Source organism: Pelmatolapia mariae, linkage group LG3_W (genome assembly GCF_036321145.2).
Source record: "Pelmatolapia mariae isolate MD_Pm_ZW linkage group LG3_W, Pm_UMD_F_2, whole genome shotgun sequence".
In the NCBI taxonomy this organism is placed as follows: Eukaryota; Metazoa; Chordata; class Actinopteri; order Cichliformes; family Cichlidae; genus Pelmatolapia; species Pelmatolapia mariae.
The window spans coordinates 7,956,858-7,981,041 of NC_086229.1; the positions used below are offsets into that span (position 1 = coordinate 7,956,858).

At 41.1% G+C, this 24,184-nt stretch overlaps 1 protein-coding gene across 1 annotated transcript in view; it reads left to right on the plus strand.

Moving 5' to 3' along the window:
• LOC134620328 (uncharacterized) overlaps positions 1-24,184 on the plus strand; it is a 229,285-nt gene that overhangs the window by 139,861 nt on the left and 65,240 nt on the right. The window contains 2 exon segments of the mRNA XM_065470095.1: positions 17,294-17,467; positions 18,052-18,225. Of these exon segments, the coding sequence (XP_065326167.1) occupies positions 17,294-17,467; positions 18,052-18,225 (348 nt within the window).

Here is a 24,184-nt window from a genome sequence, read left to right on the forward strand (position 1 = left end):
ATTGTTACAAAGATTCATTAAAAAGAAAACAATGAAAGAGAAAAGATCCAAATGTTAGACTTGGTCATTTGCTGTTTGAGGACAGTGATGCTCATATCTATGCAGGTGGCCTTGTGGAATGTGGCAGAGAGATGGGATGCACTCAGTGATTTTTGATTAAACGACACAGTTATTGATCACCTGTGTTGCACTAATCTACCTGATATGTAAAGCTGGTGTTCTGGTGGTGGAGGGGAGACCTTGGATAATGTTCTGGTTTTGGAGCAGTGATCTGCTTCTAGGAGTGACAATACCAACACCACCCCCAATACACACCAAACACACTCATCTTCTTCCAGATAGACTAGATCCGGGTGGCCTCCTCAGACATTTTTGGACATTTATTTAAATTTTTTTTTAACTTTTTTTTTGATTTGGTGATCATTTTGGCTGTCTTATAGATTGTGACGTGAAGTTTTGCAGGACATCTTCTTTTTAGTCAAATTTAAGATCTAATATAGGATCTTTTTATATGTCATCCTGTTGATGCATTTTTCACTCTTTCGACACCTTCATGGACAAAAATGTACACGCACAAAATCTTCCATAAAATCCTCATACAGCAAAAAAATTTTCTGCTTCTTTTCATATATCACATAATAAACTTTTCAAAATGATCAAACATTAAATTGCTTTCAGGAACCCCTTTAAACTGGCATTTAACCAGTTTAAACATTTGAAGGATTTTACTGTAGACTTTGTGCATGTACATTGTTGACCACGAAGATGTTGAAAGGGCACAAAGTTGTTGGAGAGCATAAGGGTTAAATACTATTTACTGTTCCTCTCCCAGATCATTGCAGAGACTCAACAACAAATACGAGATTAAAAAACTCAAACAAAACTAAAATCACACAATTAAGAAAAGGACTCAACTTCTTGTGTGTAGAATGAAAACAGAAGGAAGTCATCAGGTTTCAAACACTTGATGAATTTATTGCACAGTTACATTCAGGGACCTTCTGGCCTCCTGGGAGCATTAGGTGATGGTTTTGCCTTCCAGTGAGTGATTTTTTTCAGTTTAATGAAGTTTAAGTTTCCACTGAGTTTCTGCAACATCATCCCTTATATCACGACTGAAAGAAAGTTAATAGAAAACAGACTAAAAATGCCCGATATCTTCAGAATCTGAGAGTTTAAATCCTGACAAACTTGATTCAGATGAAGATATTTGTGCAGAAACTACTGGATCTTTATCTTGTGCTTGAACTAATTCTTGATGGTTCCTCCACAGAGTGGACCAGCAGAGCTCAGAGGTTCCCAGTGGTCAGTCTGCCCAGCAGTATCAAACACACCTTGACTCCATATTTATGGTCTGTACATGTACAACAACTACTTTACATCTATTCTGTTCACAGTCATCTCCATGCTGCTCTTTGTAGACCAGTGGATTGTCATTAGGGCTGGGAAGTAACAAAGTACAAATACTTACTTACTGTGTTTCAGTACAATTTTCAGGTATCTGTACTTTATTTGAGTAGTTTTTTTTCTGACTACTTTAACTCCCTACACTTTTAAGCAAATATCTGTACTTTCTACTTCTTACATTTTAAAAACAGGCTCATTACTTTTACTTTAGCACATTTGAGAGGAGTTATTATTTTGTCACTGCGAGTCTTCAAGCATCAAACCGATTTGAGCCTAAACAGAAACACATGAAAAGCAGTCCTGTTCGTCTATTAATCAGCAAAGGATGTTGCATAAAAAGAGATCATGTCTGCTAAAGTCAGGGGTTAGAAGAGGGAGTGTTTTTTTTGTTTTTTAAATTTTCTTTGTTTTGTTTTTGTCAGAATGGCTGCAAGTGTCCGTACATTGCGGTTGCTGTATTTCAGCATCTAGTTAGCACTACAAAAGAGGAGCAGGGAGCATGAAAGGAGCAACTTTTTTTTAAGTGGCAGGTCATGTCAAACGCAGCACCTCTATCAGCTCAACTGTTTGTGTGCAGTTTGTCTCTACTTTTGCCAAATTGCAAAAGTACAGACTTTCAGATTTTTACAATTGATTCAGTTCTTTTTTTTCCTTTTTCTTTAGTTTTTTTAGGTTCCCTATGAATTTTATGGTGTAGTACCGATCTTGACCACAACAGTGGGATGGTGTTGCTGTTTCACCATTTTGATACATTAGGTTGTGCAGACCTGTTTATGTGTGTCAAATTTAATGTGCAAAGACACTAGAATGACTAGAAGCAACATAGCGTTCTCTACCCTCAACGAAAGAGGCCAAAAAGAAAACCCCTCCAAAACAAACATAATTAACTTGTCATTTATAAATCGCAACAGAGCCAGACGACTATGGTGGACAAAAATATATTGCATCCATAGTGTTTAGCACTCACATAGAGAATGAAAGGGAAACAGTTAAGGCCCGTTTAGGTAAATATCAATGGAATAGTTCTTCTATAGCACTTTCCTATTTTACCTGAGTGATCAAAGCCCTGTCCTGGAAGAGGTTTTTGTTTTGTTTTGGTTTTTTTTGTTTGTTTGTTTGTTTTTTGCCTGTTCTGTTAGGCACTGTAACAATCAGTATTATTGTCACAAAACACGGAGTGTTCAGGTAACAGGACCCCAAAAGCAGACTCAGCACATCGCAGCTCAGCACTTTGTACAAGTTTTATTTAACTGAGGAATCTCTTAACAAAGCTAAGGAAATGAAAAACTAAGGCTCATGTCACGGGGCGGAAACGAGGAGCATGAAGCCCAGGAGCGCATTAATTGGGACCGTGGGGAAACTGCAACAGAAAGGGGAGACACAGTTAACAGCACGCAAGAAATGGTTGCCAAGAAATGAACAGCTAGACTTCATAAGTTGCCGAGGCTAACAGGTAGAGCAGGACCGTGGAGCTTGGAGGGGAGAGGTGCCCCGGAAGGCAATCCTAGGGAGGGAGGCAGTCAGGCAGGAGGACAGGCAGGCCACAGACTTCCACGCCAAATGCTGGTCACACTGGGAGGAGACTTACAGACTGGCGAGGAGAAGTCATCAGAGCTGGCTGAAGTAGTCCTCCGGTGATTGCCTCAGATGAGACGCAGGTGGTTTGGAGGCGGCCCAGCCCGAGGGTGTGGCCACCGCTGCCTCCCACGCCTCCCTGGATGCCGAGCTACGGGCCATGACAATTATTGTCTGAATGCCAAGAAGAAAGAAATTAAACTTTCTTGTCAGAGGTAAAAACGAAAAAACAGCGAGCGAAAGTGGTGTACACAACGGTAAACTGGTGCGTAATAAGCAAGCAAATAATGCAGAAAACAGATTTTTGAAGGTAAACTGGTCTCTGCGTGCACTGAGAGAGAGAGAGCTGGGCTTGAAGTGTGATTTTTATAGTGGTGGAAGCAAAACAGCCAAAGTAAGAGGGAATTCATGATAATGGTTTTCAAACATGAAGCATAGTTTTGATATTCTTTTGCTGCTGGTTCATTCAATTTTAGTAGGAGAAATCTGCTGCCTCAGAATCTGTAACGTCGGCTTTCAGCACCCGACAGGTGAACGGGGGGAGCTGCGCTTTGTTTTTACATCTTTTTGCCAAATCCGTTTTAGCTGTTGGCTGGTTGTTAAATAGAGTTTGAAGCTGAGATTCTGGCGAAATACATTTATATTTAAAAATTGATTTCAGGATTTATTTAATCAATATCGGATAAATCAAATAAAAATCATTTTGAATAAGGAATCAATTTTAAACCCAAACCTAATTTTCCAACATAGATCTGATGTTTGGCTCCATGATTTCAGTTTGATTGGCTCTTTCATAAAGTATTCTGTTCCAGATGCTGGAGGACAACATCATCACTTTTGTGAAGAACGAGCTGAAGAAGATCCAGAAGGTTCTGAGTCCAGATGACCCAGAATGCTTAGAGAGTCAGAGGAGCAGCAGCAGAGAGGCATTTGTGAAGATCACAGTGGACTTCCTGAGGAGAATGAAGCAGGAGGAGCTGGCTGACCGTCTGCAGAGCAGTAAGAGGATTTATCTAAAGATTTAAGCTGCTGGATAAATGAGACATTTACTAATGTCTCAAGAGATGGAGTAACATCTTTTAAAGAGTCATTATTTTAGAAGTTAAGTCTTTATTTCCACTTAAAATATTGTACTTTTAATTTTTTTTCATTCAGAAAACCCTACAGTTTGTCAACATAACTTTAAATCTGCACTGAAGAAGAAGTTCCAATGTGTGTTTGAGGGGATTGCTAAAGCAGGAAACCCAACCCTTCTGAATCAGATCTACACAGAGCTCTACATCACAGAGGGAGGCACTGCAGAGGTCAATGATGAACATGAGGTCAGACAGATTGAAACAGCATCCAGGAAACCAGACAGACCAGAAACAACAATCAGACAAGAAGACATCTTTAAAGCCTCACCTGGAAGAGATGAACCAATCAGAACAGTGCTGACAAAGGGAGTGGCTGGCATTGGGAAAACAGTCTTAACACAGAAATACACCCTGGACTGGGCTGAAGACAAAGCCAACCAGGACATCCAGTTCATATTTCCATTCACTTTCAGAGAGCTGAATGTGCTGAAAGAGGAAAAGTTCAGCTTGGTGGGACTTGTTCATCACTTCTTTACTGAAACCAAAGAAGCAGGAATCTGCAGCTTTGAAGACTTCCAGGTTGTGTTCATCTTTGATGGTCTGGATGAGTGTCGACTTCCTCTGGACTTCCACAAAACTACAATCCTAACTGACCCTAGAAAGTCCACCTCAGTGGATGTGCTGCTGATAAACCTCATCAGGGGGAAACTGCTTCCCTCTGCTCGCCTCTGGATAACCACACGGCCTGCAGCAGCCAATCAGATCCCTCCTGACTGTGTTGGCATGGTGACAGAGGTCAGAGGGTTCACTGACCCACAGAAGGAGGAGTACTTCAGGAAGAGATTCAGAGATGAGGAGCAGGCCAGCAGGATCATCTCCCACATCAAGACATCACGAAGCCTCTACATCATGTGCCACATCCCAGTCTTCTGCTGGATCACTGCTACAGTTCTGGAGGATGTGCTGGAAAACAGAGAGGGAGGACAGCTGCCCAAGACCCTGACTGAGATGTACATCCACTTCCTGGTGGTTCAGGCCAAAGTGAAGAAGGTCAAGTATGATGGAGGAGCTGAGACAGATCCACACTGGAGTCCAGAGAGCAGGAAGATGATTGAGTCTCTGGGAAAACTGGCTTTTGATCAGCTGCAGAAAGGAAACCTGATCTTCTATGAATCAGACCTGACAGAGTGTGGCATCGATATCAGAGCAGCCTCAGTGTACTCAGGAGTGTTCACACAGATCTTTAAAGAGGAGAGAGGACTGTACCAGGACAAGGCGTTCTGCTTCATCCATCTGAGTGTTCAGGAGTTTCTGGCTGCTCTTCATGTCCATCTGACCTTCATCAACTCTGGAAAAAATCTGCTTGAACAGAAACAGCGTTTTAGCTTTTTAGGCAAAAAAGAATCTCTCCACCGGAGTGCTGTGAACAAGGCCTTACAGAGTCCAAATGGACACCTGGACTTGTTCCTCCGCTTCCTCCTGGGTCTTTCACTGCAGACCAATCAGACTCTCCTACGAGGTCTGCTGACACAAACAGGAAGTAGCTCACAGACCAATCAGGAAACAGTCCAGTACATCAAGAAGAAGCTCAGTGAGAATCTGTCTGTAGAGAAAAGCATCAATTTGTTCCACTGTCTGAATGAACTGAATGATCGTTCTCTAGTGGAGGAGATCCAACAGTCCCTGAGATCAGGAAGTCTCTCCACAGATAAACTGTCTCCTGCTCAGTGGTCAGCTCTGGTCTTCATCTTACTGTCATCAGAAAAAGATCTGGATGTGTTTGACCTGCAGAAATACTCTGCTTCAGAGGAGGCTCTTCTGAGGCTGCTGCCAGTGGTCAAAGCCTCCAACAAAGTCATGTAAGTAAATATGTCATCAGTGCAATGTGTGATGGACGCTTAAAAACTTATTACTATACTATAAACTTTATTTATACAGCAGCTTTCACATGTGAAAAACCACAAAGTGCTTTACAATAGAAACAGGCAAAGAAAACAGAAGATGAACCCATAAAACAGCAAACACTGAACATCATACAGCCTAAAACTAGTTAAAGGCCACTCTGAACACTAGAGTCTGAATAAATGAGTTAGTGGGACCAGTAACAGCCTTTGACTGGATCTCAGACTGTGAGAAGAGCTGTATGTTTCTAGAAGGTCAGAAATATAAACTGGGACTTGACCACACAGGGCACTGACTGAAGACGTTCAAAGACTGTGATGGAGCCATAGGTGATAATCATCAACTCCCTCATTCCTCCTCTGGTCTTATTGCTCAGCTGAAGATGAATTCATTTCTATATGTTACAATCAGCCTCACCAGTACAGTTACCCAGCAGATTGGAGAACTGTACTGGTGATTGTACTGTGCTGGTAGATTCAATCATATTCCTCGTGTCTCTTCAGGTTTCCTGCTGTTAGATCTATTAGCTTGATTCTTTTTCAATCCCTCCTATGTCATCACTTTGTTTTCTGACTGTACACAGTCTGTGAACCTTGACAGTTTGTGACAGAATCCAATGATCAGTGAGGATCCAGAGGACATTGACATTTACACTGTGCAGAATGAGACTTGAGACTTTATCTCACTGCTTTGTGGATGACTGATGGAAGGACTAATCACTATATCTGCTTTAGTAGAAATAATTTCCATTAAACTTCACTGGTTCAGTCTCCCAGAATCTCTTCATCATATCTTGACTTTATCCTGGAGTAACTAACCCTCACTCACGAGGATCTGAGCCAGCCTTCTCTCTCATTGCTGAGTACTTAAACCTATCACCTGGGGTCCGTTCTTCGTACCTCGCTAAGTAAGTTAGCCGGATTTGATTGCTGACGATTTCGCGTGATCTTGGATCATTCGGTTCTCCTAAGCTCATCCGGGACTTGCTGTCATAGCAACAGATCCGTAAGCGTAAACCTGCTCGGGAGCAGGCTTACTTTATGTAAACAGGATTAGATCGCGGCCACTCAAGTATGTCCGCTTCATTTATACGAAAGCAACAGCGATATTTCTCCACTGTTTTTCCATAAATAAATATTATCAATGTAACTAAAGATAATGCAGTATTTGATTCTTTTATTGATTTCATACAGATACATACAGGTCATTTCCTAAAAAAAGGGAAATGTACTATTAATCATTCTATTTCATGTATTTGATTATTTCAGATGTAATTCATATTTTAGAGTAGTAATAGTAAATTACTTTGTGTAATCAAGATGAGAGACCACGGCTATAAAAGCGAAGGTGGATTTGGGAAGTCTGTCGCAGCCATGTCCTGTCCGTTTGTACGCGAGCAACCCATTGCGGAAGGTGCAAGATTGATAAGGAGAGTTTTCAGAATTCAGCGTATATTGCGGGATAGACGGGATAGACAGGATCCTTCCTTATATATATATATATATATATATATATATATATATATATATATATATATATATATATATATATATATACAGGGAGTGCAGAATTATTAGGCAAATGAGTATTTTGTCCACATCATCCTCTTCATGCATGTTGTCTTACTCCAAGCTGTATAGGCTCGAAAGCCTACTACCAATTAAGCATATTAGGTGATGTGTATCTCTGTAATGAGAAGGGGTGTGGTCTAATGACATCAACACCCTATATCAGGTGTGCATAATTATTAGGCAACTTCCTTTCCTTTGGCAAAATGGGTCAAAAGAAGGACTTGACAGGCTCAGAAAAGTCAAAAATAGTGAGATATCTTGCAGAGGGATGCAGCAGTCTTAAAATTGCAAAGCTTCTGAAGCATGATCATCGAACAATCAAGCGTTTCATTCAAAATAGTCAACAGGGTTGCAAGAAGCGTGTGGAAAAACCAAGGCGCAAAATAACTGCTCATGAACTGAGAAAAGTCAAGCGTGCAGCTGCCAAGATGCCACTTGCCACCAGTTTGGCCATATTTCAGAGCTGCAACATCACTGGAGTGCCCAAAAGCACAAGGTGTGCAATACTCAGAGACATGGCCAAGGTAAGAAAGGCTGAAAGACGACCACCACTGAACAAGACACACAAGCTGAAACGTCAAGACTGGGCCAAGAAATATCTCAAGACTGATTTTTCTAAGGTTTTATGGACTGATGAAATGAGAGTGAGTCTTGATGGGCCAGATGGATGGGCCCGTGGCTGGATTGGTAAAGGGCAGAGAGCTCCAGTCCGACTCAGACGCCAGCAAGGTGGAGGTGGAGTACTGGTTTGGGCTGGTATCGTCAAAGATGAGCTTGTGGGGCCTTTTCGGGTTGAGGATGGAGTCAAGCTCAACTCCCAGTCCTACTGCCAGTTTCTGGAAGACACCTTCAAGCAGTGGTACAGGAAGAAGTCTGCATCCTTCAAGAAAGACATGATTTTCATGCAGGACAATGCTCCATCACACGCGTCCAAGTACTCCACAGCGTGGCTGGCAAGAAAGGGTATAAAAGAAGAAAAACTAATGACATGGCCTCCTTGTTCACCTGATCTGAACCCCATTGAGAACCTGTGGTCCATCATCAAATGTGAGATTTACAAGGAGGGAAAACAGTACACCTCTCTGAACAGTGTCTGGGAGGCTGTGGTTGCTGCTGCACGCAATGTTGATGGTGAACAGATCAAAACACTGACAGAATCCATGGATGGCAGGCTTTTGAGTGTCCTTGCAAAGAAAGGTGGCTATATTGGTCGCTGATTTGTTTTTGTTTTGTTTTTGAATGTCAGAAATGTATATTTGTGAATGTGGAGATGTTATATTGGTTTCACTGGTAAAAATAAATAATTGAAATTGGTATATATTTGTGTTTTGTTAAGTTGCCTAATAATTATGCACAGTAATAGTCACCTGCACACACAGATATCCCCCTAAAATAGCTAAAACTAAAAACAAACTAAAAACTACTTCCAAAAATATTCAGCTTTGATATTAATGAGTTTTTTGGGTTCACTGAGAACATGGTTGTTGTTCAATAATAAAATTATTCCTCAAAAATACAACTTGCCTAATAATTCTGCACTCCCTGTATATATATATATTAGGGGTGCAACAATACTCGTATCGATATTGAACCGTTCGATACAGTGCTTTCGGTTCGGTACGCATATGTATCGAACAATACAAAATTTTTTATTTATTTTATCAACTTTTCTTCTGACGATGCTGTTTGCGTTGAGAGGTCAGTGGATCTGCGTTCGACTTATCCGCCTAGGCTGCACTGTCGAGCGCTGATCCACTGAGCGCAGCGCAAGCTAGCGAGACAGAAGTTAAGCTCGTTGCAACATGGCAAATTGAACCTCCCCCACCCTAATTCAGATCTGGCGTTTGGAACTATCTTGGTTTTCATGTGAAGCATGACCCTGATGGTAAGCGCGTCATTGACAAAAGTAAAACAGTATGTCGGATGTGCCACGCAATGCTCAATTACATGGGTGGGAACTAGTGCGTTAGCGCAGTTTGCTGGTTAAAGTGTTGACGCCGTCCAGCCCCACGCACGGGGCGATCCGCGGTAGCTTGTTAACGGAGATTTGCCGTGTTGTGTTGTTAACGTCATTTCAACGAGATTAATACTGACAGCACTAGTGAGAACACAACGAATATGACTGCACATTTACTCCGACATCATCTTAGTGCAAAGACAAGTGGAAGCGGACAAAAACAACAAGCACGCATGCTACAAACTTTACCCGAGTCATTTAGACAGCTGTTAGCACAAGATTCTCCTTATGGGGACCTGATATGTTTAATATGCTGCTGAGAATATACCCCAGAAGAAGCGTATAGTATAGCTTTTATTTTGAAAAGAGCCATTTCTCTGTAATAAACTCTCTTTTCCATAGATGAGTGATTTCTCGATCAGATAGATTTATTTTTTTTATTATTTTGTTGTTTCAGCAACATTACATTTAAAAACTGTACTTTTGAATGAAAATATATATTTATAATTTTAATAAGTGACAAATTAAAAAGGCATGAACATTTTTTTGTATCGAAAAAGTATCGAACCGTGACACCAGAGTATCGAATCGAACCGAACCGTGAATTTTCTGTATCGTTGCACCCCTAATATATGTATATGTATATGTATATATATATATATATATATATATATATATATATATATATATATATATATGTATATATGTATATGTATATGTATATGTATATGTATATATGTATATGTATATGTATATGTATATATGTATATGTATATGTATATGTATATATATATATGTATATGTGTATATGTATATGTATATGTGTATATGTATATATGTATATATGTATATGTATATATGTATATGTATATATATATATATATATGTATATGTATATATGTATATGTATATATATATATGTATATGTATATATGTATATGTATATGTATATATGTATATGTATATATGTATATGTATATATATATATGTATATGTATATATGTATATGTATATGTATATATGTATATGTATATATGTATATGTATATATGTATATGTATATATGTATATGTATATATATATGTATATGTATATATGTATATGTATATGTGTGTATATGTGTATATCTATATCTATATATCTATATATATATATATCTATATATCTATATAGATATATATATATAACATAACACCCAGCACGCCCCTGCGGGCGGTTTATCCTTCAAGCTCGGGTCCTTGAGGGTCCTGCGCAGTATCTTAGCTGTTCCCAGGACTGCGCTCTTCTGGACAGAGATCTCCTATGTTATTCCCGGGATCTGCTGGAGCCACTCGCCTAGCTTGGGAGTCACTGCACCTAGTGCTCCGATTACCACGGGGACCACCGTTACCTTCACCCTCCACATCCTCTCGAGCTCTTCTCTGAGCCCTTGGTATTTCTCCAGCTTCCCGTGTTCCTTCTTCCTGATATTGCTGTCATTCGGAACCGCTACATCGATCACTACAGCCGTCTTCTTCTGTTTGTCTACCACCACTATGTCCGGTTGGTTAGCCACCACCATTTTGTCCGTCTGCATCTGGAAGGTCCCACAGGATCTTAGCTCGGTCATTCTCCATCACCCTCGGGGGCATCTCACATTTTGACCTTGGGACTTCCAGGTTATACTCGGCACAGATGTTCCTGTACACTATGCCGGCCACTTGGTTATGGCGTTCCATGTATGCCTTGCCTGCTAGCATCTTGCACCCTGCTGTTATGTGCTGGATTGTCTCTGGGGCATCTTTACACAGCCTGCACCTGGGGTCTTGCCTGGTGTGATAGACCCCAGCCTCTATGGATCTTGTACTCAGAGCTTGTTCTTGTGCTGCCATGATTAGTGCCTCTGTGCTGTCTTTCAGTCCAGCTTTGTCCAGCCACTGGTAGGATTTCTGGATATCAGCCACCTCCTCTATCTGCCGGTGGTACATACCGTGCAGGGGCCTGTCCTTCCATGATGGTTCCTCTTCTCCCTCCTCTTTCTTGGGTTTCTGCTGCCTGAGGTATTCACTGAGCACGCTGTCAGTTGGGTCCATCTTTGTGATGTATTCGTGGATGTTTCTTGTCTCATCCTGGACTGTGGTGCTGACACTCACCAGTCCCCGGCCCCCTTCCTTCCGCTTAGCGTACAGCCTCAGGGTGCTGGACTTGGGGTGAAACCCTCCATGCATGGTAAGGAGCTTTCTTGTCTTTATGTCAGTGGCTTCTATCTCCTCCTTTGGCCAGCCTATTACCCCAGCAGGGTACCTGATCACGGGCAGGGCGTAGGTGTTGATGGCCCGGATCTTGTTCTTACCGTTCAGCTGACTCCTCAGGACTTGCCTGACCCTCTGCAGGTACTTGGTAGTTGCAGCTTTCCTAGCGGCCTCTTCATGGCCGCTTCATTTGCTTGCGGGATCCCCAGGTACTTGTAACTGTCCTCTATGTCTGCAATGTTGCCTTCTGGTAGTTCAATCCCCTCAGTTCTGACTACCTTCCCTCTTGTGACATGTGCTATGGGCTTGGAGTTGGCCTCTAGTGTTGTATGCCACATCCCCATTGAGTTCCTGATGAAGGCTCTTAGGGTCCTGTTGATTTTGTACAATTCTAGGCATTCCAGTATCCAGCTGTGGGGCATTGAGTCATAGGCCTTCTTGTAATGCACAGGTTGGTCAGTCTGGTCTTGCAGTCTCGGCTGACTGTTCTGTCTACCAGTAGCTGGTGTTTTGCGCCTCTGGTATTCTTGCCAATTCCTTTCTGTACTCATGTATTGACTCATGTGCCTGTTCATCTTAGCCGATATGATGCCTGACAGGAGCTTCCATGTAGTACTGAGGCAGGTTATTGGTCGGTAGTTGGATGGGACTGGTCCCTTCTTGGGGTCCTTGGGGATCAGGACCGTCCGACCTTCGGTTAGCCATTCCGGGTGTCTCTCGTTAACTAGCAGCTGGTTCATTTGTGCTGCCAGACGCTCGTGGAGTGCAGTCAGCTTCTTCAGCCAGTAGGCGTGAACGATGTCAGGGCCTGGTGCTGTCCAACTCTTCATACTGGAGACCCTTTCTTGGATGTCTGCCACTGTGATGGTTACTGGACCCTGTTCAGGGAGGTCGCTATGGTCTGCCCTCAGATCCACTAGCTACTTAGCATTGCCGTTATAGGTTGCATCCTTCTCCCATATGCTCTTCCAGTATTGCTCCGTCTCCAGCCTTGGTGGTGCTGTTCTCTTATTGTTCCCTTGCCACTGAGCGTACACCTTTGCTGGTTCTGTGGAGAACAGCTGGTTTATTCTCCTGCCTTCTATCTCTCTGGTGTACCTCTTCAAGCGGCTGGCCAAGGCTGTGAGTCTTTGCTTGGCAGTTTCCAAGGCCTCAGGTATGGACAGCTTGCTGTATTTCTTATGCACCTTCTTTGTCGCGCCTTTCTGCAACTCCGTTAGTTGGCTAACCTCCCTTCGTGCTACTTTGATCTTGCCCTCTAGCCTCCTTCTCCATGGAGGGTACTGCCCCTTGTGGCTGTTCAACTTGTAGCCAAGCATCTCACTGATCACTGCTGCCGTATTGTAGATCAGCTTGTTAGTGTCGGTAATCGTGGTTGTAGGTATCATCCGTAGTGCTGCATTAACATCATCTAGCAGACCTTCTGAGGGTACTTCACGTAATACTTCATGTAAAATATTTTATATTGTACAAATAGAATTATGAGCTCATTCACCAGTTATGAAGGTCCTGCTGCTACTGCACCCCGGCTGCTGGTCTAAGGAAGAGCTGCCCCCAGGGATGCCCTCAATAATGGGTCTGGTGGCATTCAACCCTAGGGCCAGCTCCTCTGCCGGGGTGTGACGAGGGGGTGCAGGACCACCACCTGTCTTTATTTGCTCTGCCCTTTTCTTGGTTGCTGTTATAATCAAACAAACAGATTATTTCAGGGTCTCTTTTCAAGAGACTAAAAGCAATATAAGTGATAAATATTACCATTCTGTAGAATATTCTTATATTTCACTTTTACTTGTTCCCATGTTCTAGTGGGTCCTGTTGTGGCTCTAATGTGAAAGAGGATATAATGTAATATAATATAATAAATTATTTACGAGTTTAATTTGTCAGCAACTTTCTGCCAGCCCTCTCTTCTTGCTTTTGCAGCCTTTGCAGTGTTCCCTTGCGTTTTAATTAAACTCTGAAACTCCTGATATCCCTCAGTCAAGAGTTCTTGCTCTGCTGCCGTGAAATACTGAGCGCGCTCCTTTGACATCCTCGCCGACCAATCAAAGGGTTGCCGATCAATGTTTCTACTATCGATGCGTAGCCCCTTTTAAGCCACCCAGCTATACTAATCGTCAACAACAGGTGTGTTCGGAGAACCGGATTAGCGAGCTCAAAGTTGGCGCGATGATTTAATCTTGGATGTGTCATTTGATCTTGGATGTAGTAAGCGAGGTACGAAGAACGGTCCCCTGTTCATAGAATGAGGACTCGTCTTTCCCTAACCTTCCACTAGCCACCTTTAAAAGAAAGTACATCTGTTATTCTGCTTCACCTCAGCAGTGCAGACAGTCAGCTCCCTCACTCATCACTGCAGCTCAGCTCACAGCTTCATCAGTGTTGCACCTCTTTGCTATTGGTACTGCTCAGACTCACTGGGGGTAAAGGAGTTTAGGGATGGGCAGTTATATGAATATTAGACAAAACCAACAGACAGGGCTGGGCCATATTATACCGTTCACGGTAATACCGGTACAATGTTAGGCAACGATAAGAAAATGAAATATTGCGATAGAATATGGGTAAAACGCACATGCGCAGTACCTTTGTTTTCATACGCACATGGCCGAAAAAGCACAGCGGCAACGGAGAATGAGAAGGGCGAAAGCAGATCATTGAGTGAAACGGATGAACCAAAATTGATTTGTAAAAATGGTGCAACTTCAGTGATGTGGAACTGGTTTGGTGTTTGTCTGTCAGATACACAACAAAGCACATTTTTTTTGTAGAACATGCAAGCGGGCCATCGTTATTACCGTATTTGTCGGACTAAGGTGCTCGTAAATCTTGGAGTAATTCTGGTCCTAAACTCCGTCTTCTTCAGGTCCCAAAGTCGAACGAACACTGCAGCATCACTAAGAGTTAAAAACTTTCTAAATTCTTTCATCTTTAATAAAACGATCAGCATTGATGCTTTACCAGGTGTAACCTTTAAGTTTAACATCCAGGCATCCATGAAAACAGAATTTATTACACTTAACGGAGTTAGAAGTTAGCGGAAGTTAACTCGCTAGTTTCGCTAGTTACCTAAACATGATATAGCATGTTCTGACTAAGAGATTTCTGAAAAAATTCAAATGTACAGCTCTGCTATCACTTCCAACATAAATGAAGACGGGAAACTAAACAGCAGTGACGTTTGTAGGGTTACTGAAGTTGGGATAACTGGTATATAATGATGTGCTACATGATCGCTAGCGACACAGCTATGTTAGCATAACATAAACAGTGAAGCTGGAGGATGAACGCTAACACTTTTCCACTCGATAAACGTTAACGTGAAGGTTCCTGATGGTTAGAGACAAATGCAATCGCATGGCAGGATGTTGTAAACGGACCAAACAGTCAGGAGAACAACTGAGATAATCCATCCACAATACGAGGTTAGTCAATAACATGTCAAGTGGAGGAAGCAAGAAGAATGAGTTGAATAAAGTTTGATTCATCTGACTGCATTGTTTTGCTTAATGTGCCTTATAATCCGTGCGCCTTATGGTCCGAAAAATACGTATTTGACTTTTTTTATTTGGCACACTGCAGTTTAATGTTGCAAAGCACCTCTTTTTAACTTCAGTGGATATTATACATGGTTATGCTCAGGATATCTCGGCCCATTTGTACTGGAAATGCCTTTTGGTTAAACTTTCAGCAAGGAATTTGCATTTGCACTGTTACATTTTTATATAGCTTTAATGCACAAAAAAAACAGCTGCTTGTTTAAGTGAAAATAAATGAATGGTTTTTTTTTAAAGTTGTGGAGTTGTATTTTGTCTTGCATCAATTATATCGTCAGTTATATCGTTATCGCAAATTTTCAAATATATATTGTGATAAATATTTTTGGCCATATCGCCCTGCTCTACATTCAGAACTTCTAATTGATGCAATCTTACCCATTTAGAGACTTTTTTTAAAATTAGTATTCTTTCTAAGTTGCAGGCTGTTTTAAGATACTCCTGTTTGATGAATCCAGCACATTACAACAGGATGGTAGAAGGAACAGTCCTGTAAAATCCTATAAGAAATTTGAACTAACGCTAATAAAAACTTCACATTGTTAAGCACAACAAGTGACAATTTCTGAATAGCATAATCCCAGTTCAGGGTTGTGAGGGGGACTGTTGGGTCTGTGTTTCCACATGCCCTGCTAGTTTAGAGACTTATTCCTCATGAAGAACAGAAAACAAGACAGAACATCTTCAACCGGTCTTTTACTCACTAACGAGGGAAAATTTGGTCAGAACCAAAGGAATGCCTTTGAAAACAGAGTTTGAAACAATGTAGATGTGGTAAGCATAAAAATGACAACATTAAACAATTCACTTTAACAGGGACGGAGCATATCCCAGTTGGCTAACACAGAGAGTCAGAGAATCATTCACACTCACACCTATAGACAGTTTAGGTTCACTAATTAACCAGACTTCACCTGTATTATTTTTACTCATTATTGTACTGCAGTAACACAAACATTTCCCTTTTGGGATGAATAAAGTATCTAACCCCATTAACTGCATGTCTTTTTGTTGTGAGGCAATGGTGCTCAACACTATTCCACCGTATAATTACAATAATCCAAAATAAAAACTGTAAATGATTTTCATGCTGGATTGAGCAACTGCAATTTGTACCATAAAAAGAAAAATGTCAGTAGATGGTCTCATCTGAATAGACCAAACATGTTGTTTTCAGGCGGTATTCTAATTATAACAGAGAAAAATGTTGTTCAATATATGCTTTTATCTTTAGATTTATTTAAAGATAATTAACCCTTTCATGCACGAATCATGACAACCTCAATCAGGATTTTTTTCTTGAGTATTTTATTCCACTTTAGGCATGAAAAGATGAATAAAAATACTTGAGAAAAAAAATCCTGATTGAGGTTGTCATAATTCATGCATGAAAGGGTTACATAACAATAATTACAATGAAACACTTCACACATCTATAGTAACATTAAATGACCAGTGGGTAGCAGGGTATGGAGTGACACATCAGTGTCCAATGAAGTGGTTTCTGTGCAAGTATACCATCAACACTGACAAATACAAGAAAACAGCCTTTGAATAACTGTCCACTGTAGTGACCACTATGTGTGAAAAGGTTTCAAAAAAATATTGTCAACTATGAGCAAAAGTGTGAACAAACATGCTGGAAGTAGGTTGATAAGCAATTTTTCACAATAAAACCCCCAATATATATTGAAAAGTTTTTGAGATATAAAGCCAAAATCCCACACCACCATGCAATTTAAATTGGCGATGGTTGAGTCGAAGTTCCATGATCATTTGAGATGCAGTCACCCACAAATGAAACAGGTGAACTGTGAGAAACTGCAGCAAGATTCAGTTTGTGATCAGTAAGAATTATTTAGAACAATATTTATTTTGGGAAGCCGATGAACAGCTGTGTATGGATGTGCCAGCAGGTACTAAACCGGTGTCGGTAAATCTACCAGATCCTCACTTGTTTCTGTTTACCAATATGTTTTTAAATTCCAGTTTAGATCTTTTTTTCCCTTTTGCTTTAGGCTGAATGTGCCTTATCTCTCAGAGAGAGGCTGTAAAGCTCTGTCCTCAGTTCTCAGCTCACTGCTTTCTAGTCTGAGAGGGTTGGACCTGAGTATCAACAACCTGCAGGATTCAGAAATGAAGCTTCTTTCTGCTGGACTGAAAATTCCACACTGTAAACTGAATATGCTGAGGTGAGATTGAGTGAGGTTGTTTTTCATCAAATTAGCAGAATTAACTAAGTAAAATGCTCCACCTAAACGGATATAGAAATAAATACTTTTTAATCAAAGTATAACATCAAGTCAGTTTAACATCTGCACTAGTTTTCTGATTGTTTAAGTAGCAGAGAATTATTGATCAATATCAGCTGCTTTGGTGTTAATGCCCTGACCTCACTGTCCGGCACATGGAGCCCATTTGGCATTTGCCCTAGAATACCAGAATTGATCCGTCACTCTACCGAGTACCAATTTGATAAGTGTACTTTTGTTAACAGTGTATTTAAGCTATTAAAGGTAATTTGTTGTTGTATCTTAGTAAGGAAAGGAGGATTCCTGAAAAAAACTAAGTACCATTTTGATATTTTCTTCGTTTGATCAGTGTATTTTAACCAGTGTCTGTCAGTGTCATTCATTTGTTGTATCTTAGTCAGGAATGTAGGATTCCTGTAGAAACAGGATTGCATACTGCTGAATCTAACAACACTTCAGTGCACCTTCACTACATTTTAACAACAGTGTTTGTTTAATGTTTATCTTTTTTTCTCATTTTTCAGACTCAGTCATTGTCAGTTCTCAGAGAGAGGCTATGAAGCTCTGTTCTCAGTCCTCGGCTCTCAGTCCTCTAGTCTGAGAGAGCTGGACCTGAGTAACTCTGACCTGCAGGATTCAGGAGTGAAGCTTCTGTCTGCTGGTGTGAAGAGTCCACACTGTAAAATGGAAACTCTCAGGTCAGGATTTAATTTTTTTACTGCTGATCCTTTCACACTGGATTTATATTAAGGCATAAACAGTGACTTTATAGGGATGTCTGAATGTAAATCATTGATTAGTGATATTTGTTCACCTTATGTTTTTCACATTCTTCATATATCCATGCTGGACATTTGAACAGACTGAATATGTCACAGTCCCAGGTTTGGTGTTTTTGTAGTCTTTTAGCGCCTCCTAGTGGTGTACTTGTGGAGTGGTGTCAGTCTGGCTGGCGAGTGTAATTGTTCAGTGAGAGAGACCGAGTCTCCATGCAGGTAGCACCTTAGCAACAGCTTGGGTGTAGAGAAGCTGAAAAAGAAGGTTTTCTAGTTTGTAAGGTGGAAAAAAACTGAGAGGACTGAGTTAAAGAGAGGCTGGAGAGTAACACAGAGCAGCCATGAAAGCTGCTCACACAGTATACACAGTTTAGTGTCAAATGTTCTAAGGAGTTAGCTCCATGCTAACTAGCAGACCAGCTAACTAGCAAACCAGCTAAATATCTTCATCATCATCTCCATCAGCCCTCACAATACTCCACCTTCATCACCTTCATGTTCAGGACCCTGGATGGACAGTAATTCTTTCAATGGGTTATGGTGGGACATTGAGAGCTGAAGTCAAACAGAAGTGAGAAATGAAAGACTGATTCATTTCTATTTAGTCTTGTGATGTGCAGCTTTGTTCAGAGCATTAAGGCTCAGCAAAGATTACTGAGGTCATGGAGTCACTGATGAAACCTGTGTGTTTATAGAAACTGAAACCAGATGAACCAGAATAGAAGGACATTTAAATGAAGTGTCAGCTGCACAAAGGCAAAGGTATTCAGTTGTTGGTGTGCGTTATCTAAATGGAGGATGGGGTCAGACTTTAAGCTGCTGGACTAATTCACTATATCCTGTTCTCCTCATAGAATCTGGAGACACAAACTCACCTGTGACACAGTGACACACAGTGTTGGCTACACACACATTAGAAAGTGGATCAGTCACACTTGTACAATCATTTGCAGTGCTGGGCAACCATGAACACTTTGAATCACCATTCAAGGTTCAAGGTAACTTTATTTATACCCATAGGCAAGGTAAATTTGCTTTACAGAAAAAATGACAGCATTTGGCATCCCTTTAAAAACACACATATCTAATAAAGATATAAACCTCACTGTGGCACATATATAGTAAATTTAATATTTCGAATCAAAAAGAGTTCTTATTTAATTCAGTGACAGCAACGGAGACAAAGCTATTTTTATAACGCTTTGTCCTGCATCTCGGAAATAGAAACCTCCGTCCTGAGGGAAGAAGCTGAAATTCACCCCTTAGAGGATGGGAACCATTTTTAAGGATTGATAAAGCCATCCTCTGTACCTGCTTGGAGTATAGGGAGGCTAAACAAGACTGTGGCTCACCTATCAGACGACTGGACCATCTCACTATCTGATTCAGTGAGTGTTTCTCTGTGACAGAGGTCTGACCGAACCATGCCACCAAACAAAAGGATAAAACAGACTCAATAAAAGAACGATAAAACAAAGTTAACATTTTTTGGTCAATGTGGAAATGAGCAAGTTTCCTAAGGCAATAAAGGTGCTGGTGACCCTTTTTACAAACTGATTTGCAATTTTGATCAGAGTTCAGTTTTTCATTGATTATGGTCCCAAGATATTTATATGATTGTACTTGCTCTATTTTCTGACCTTTAATTAAAGTGACTGCGTGCCCATTTTGTTGTTTCCTAAAATCAATCACCATATTTTTTGTTTTAGATATGTTCAGCTGGAGATAAGACTCCTCACACCACTGAACAAAGTCATCAATGACTGGACCGTGGTTAGTTTCACCCTCTTTCAATAAGCTGACAATAACAGAGTGATCTGCATATTTAATAATGACCCTGTTTTCATGTCTGCTCTGACACATATTTGTATAGAGAATAAATAATAAGGGTGATAAGACGCACCCTTGAGGAGAACCTGTGGAGGAGAACACTGGGTCAGACAGAATCCCATTTATTCTCACTCTTTGTGACCTGTCAGTTAAAAAATCTAAAATCCAGCCCACCAGGTTTTTCCTGATTTCAAACTGTTCTAAAAGTCTTTTAATTAAAATATGGGGCTGTATTGTATTAAAAGCCGAAGAAAAATCAATGAAAAGAAGTCTTACAAAAGTCCCTTTACTCTCTACATGTTTAAGAATCAGATTTAGTAAAGTCAAAAGTGCGTCCTCCACTCCTCTGTTCGGCCTATATGCAAACTGCATTGGATCCAGCTGATGTTCAGTCTCTTTCATAATCACATTCCTGATGATTTTTTGAAAGACTTTCATTACAGCTGAAGTGAAAGCAACAGGCCTGAAGTCATTTAGAATTTTTGGACGACTAGATTTAGGGACAGGAACCCTGACTGCTTCTTTCCAAAGAGAGGGGACATGTTGTGTTTGCAAGGATTTATTAAAAATAACCTGAAATATAGGACTGAGTTCATCAGCACAAGATTTAATTAGGCGGCCACTAATGTTATCAGGACCCTGGCTCTTGTTCACATTAACTGTATGAAAGGCCTTTTTGACATCGCTGAGTTCAATGATAAAGTGCTGAGTATCTCTGTTTTTGTTTCAGTTCCAAAATATCCTCGCTAAAATCAGAAGAACTAAAACAAGTATAAAACATGTTTAAAGCATTTGCAAAATCTCTGTCTGAATTAAAACCATCTAAAATGATCTGACTGCTGCTCTGGGGATTTTGAAACCCTGCTATGGTTTTCATACAAGTCCAGGCAGACCCAAAAGTTTTTGTAGCTCTGTTTTGCTTTCAAGATCTCGATTTTCAGTTCCTTGGTGGCTTTCTGAAAATCGGTAACAGCCCCCTCTTTAAAGGCCTGTCTCTTTTTCCTTAAACAGGATTTGACGCTTTTAGTGACCCATGGCTTATTATTAGCGTAGACTTTAACGCGCTTATGGGGTATAATCATATCTTTACAAAATACTGCATAAGAGCTAGTAACATCCACCAAAGCGTCGAGATCATCTCCACAAGACTGAATAAGAACTTCCCAATCTGTACACTTAAAACATTCCTGCAAGGTAAGCACAGATTCTTCTGACCATATGTCAACATCCTTAGTCTTTGTCTTCTCTCGTTTTAAGACATTTTTATAGATGGGCAGAAGATGCACACAGTTATGGTCAGAAGATCCCAGAGGAGGAAGTGGGAGGGATTTATAAGCATTCTTCACCGATCCGTAACAAAGGTCCAACATTTTATCCCGTCTGGTAGGACAGGATACATATTGATACATATTGCCCAAAGTTGATTTAAGAGAGATGTTGTTAAAATCCCCCATTATAAAGTTTGGTGCGTCAGGAGAGAGCGCCTGCAGCTTCTGCACTACGTCTGAAATGATGCTGCAAGTGGAGGCGGGGTGAGCCCTCGGGTGAATGTAAACTATGGTAATAAAAAGTTGTGGAAACTCACGAGGGAGATAAAAAGGGCGCAGTGACACGGATAAAAGTTCAATGTCTGGTGTACAAATACGCTCTCTAACAGTCACAGCGCTACAGTAATGTTTGTTCACATACAAGCATACTCCCCCTCCTTGAGATTTCCCTGTTACCCTTGCATCCCGATCCCGGTGAAAGGGAGCTCCAAAACCGTCAATTGAAAAATCGGCGTCCTGACCCAGCTCCGTCAGCCATGTCTCGGAAAAAGCCATTACACAGCTGTCCCTGAAGTCTTTCTGGAACCTGACGTTTCCCTGGAGTTCATCCAGCTTGTTCCTAAGAGACTGATCATTTCCAAGGATAACAGAGGGCAGGGGAAACCGACTGACCTGTTGTCTCCTCAGACGCAATTTAACACCTCCACGTCTCCCTCTTTTCCTCTTCCTCTTCTCGCTCATTCTGTTAGAGTCTTTATGTATAAAATCCGGCATACATGAGCTGAGGTCCTTACCATCATATGGTAAGTTAAGTTGTAACAGTTCGTCGCGGGAGTAAACAATCCTCAGCTGACTCACGGCCTCAGCCACATCATTGGAAACAATCCAGCACAGTAGAAATCCAACCACAATGAAGAAAAAAGAATCCATGACGTTCTCACTGTTGTGGAGCGTCACTTTGTAAGAAAACTGTCACTTCCTTCAACCAAAACACATGGCAGCGATAGAAACGAAAAGAAACGATAAGAACTTAAAAACTTAGGATGCCAAGCTCTCACTCACTGCCGGTCGCTGCGTGCGCATGCGCCCAAATGAAGCTCAAAATCTCCATTAATGGCATTGTTACAGCAACATGCAATCATGAATTTAAAAGTAGTGTATAGAAGTGCAACATTTAGTGTGCAGATGTGAAACAAATCAGGTGCTTTCTAACAGCAGTATTCCCTTTAACACAGTAGCAGTTCAAATATTTCTGTCAATCTGAGCTGAAACATGAATCTAATCAAATCAAATATCAAATCAAAGTTCTTTGCCTCTGCCAGGACGTCAACATTTGATCTAGTTTTTTACAAAGTTCCCCTCAGAGTCCAGAGCCACCATCATAACATTATAACAGGCACCTTTGATCAAAAGCAAGTGAACATTTATAAATGTGTGTTTTCAGAACAGGAACCAGCAGAAATATTTTTCTGTTATCAGGCAGCAGCACAAACGCTCATCAGCTCATTTACTGTGCAGGGATTTTGAGTGTGTGAAGTGTGTGTTTGTACTGGATTTCCTTTGGAGAATCTCAGTCAGAAACAAGACAAAGAAAAACTCTTTCAGTCGTCCAGGTTGAGTTGACAACATGAACTGCATTTATCTTCCTCTGACTTGACATGTTCTTCCTCCTCTGCACCGAGCCAGCTGCTAAGACACAAGCTCATTGACATTTTCTGATGATAAAGAAACTCTCTTCTTCTGTACAATATGAGCAGCAACAGAGAACGAGCTTTCACAGGTACAGATGTTGCAGCTGTGGCCAAGTACATGTGCTGCATGTTTGGAGCAGCACTCTAATGGACAGGCCTCTGTACTGATGGTGGGCTCTGCTCTGTATCCACCACACTGTTCTCAGCTGAGTCTTCCTCCTGTTCACAATCACACTCTGATGAAGCACCAATAGGGCCAACTTTTTCTCTGGTGGCTCGGATGTTGTTGCTTCCACAGGTTTCCCTCCAACAACCCTCTTTTCCTTCAGTAAGTTGGTGACTGAGGCCCAAACTTCAGCCTCTCAGATCTGGGTAAACACTTGAGCTCCTTGAATCTGGCTCCAGTGCAGCAGCAGTTTTCACATATACAATGTTGGCATTTTGCTTGTGTGTCTCCAGGTCTGTTCTGAATGTAGACTTGAATTTGACCACGTAGGCGGGGTCATCATCTGAGCTCTCCATCACCTGAGAGAGATGACAAAACACAGAATCACAGAGCATGAAACCAACTTTTCTCCTCCCAGAGGTTCAGTCACAGACCTGCAACAGAAACAAGAAACAAAGATTCAAATGACGTAGAGCATTCATTTACTTATATACACAAACATGTCCTCTACATATTCATGCTGTATTTACACACACATACAGAGGCTGTTTGTCTCTCACACACAGACAGGACACTGAGAAATACATCATGTTAAATATACCTGCAGGGTTACAGCTGTGCAAATATCCCACTGCTGTGCAACATGAATCACATGTTCTGCATGTTTCTGTAACTCCCAGGTAACCATGGTTACCCAGCTACGTCCAGTAGTCTCCAGAGAGACCAACAGCAGGTTCATATTGTAACGCCATGGCTTTTGTAGTCTCTCCTTTTTCTACAGCTCATGTGTTCTTCTTGTGATGGTGCGTCTTGAGGGAGGCTCATACATGCCATCATTTGTTGATCCTAAGAACGTTCCTCAGACCGACTTCTTCAATCAACAGCGTGTAATGCATTTAAGTGATACTTCAGACATGAAGTACTCC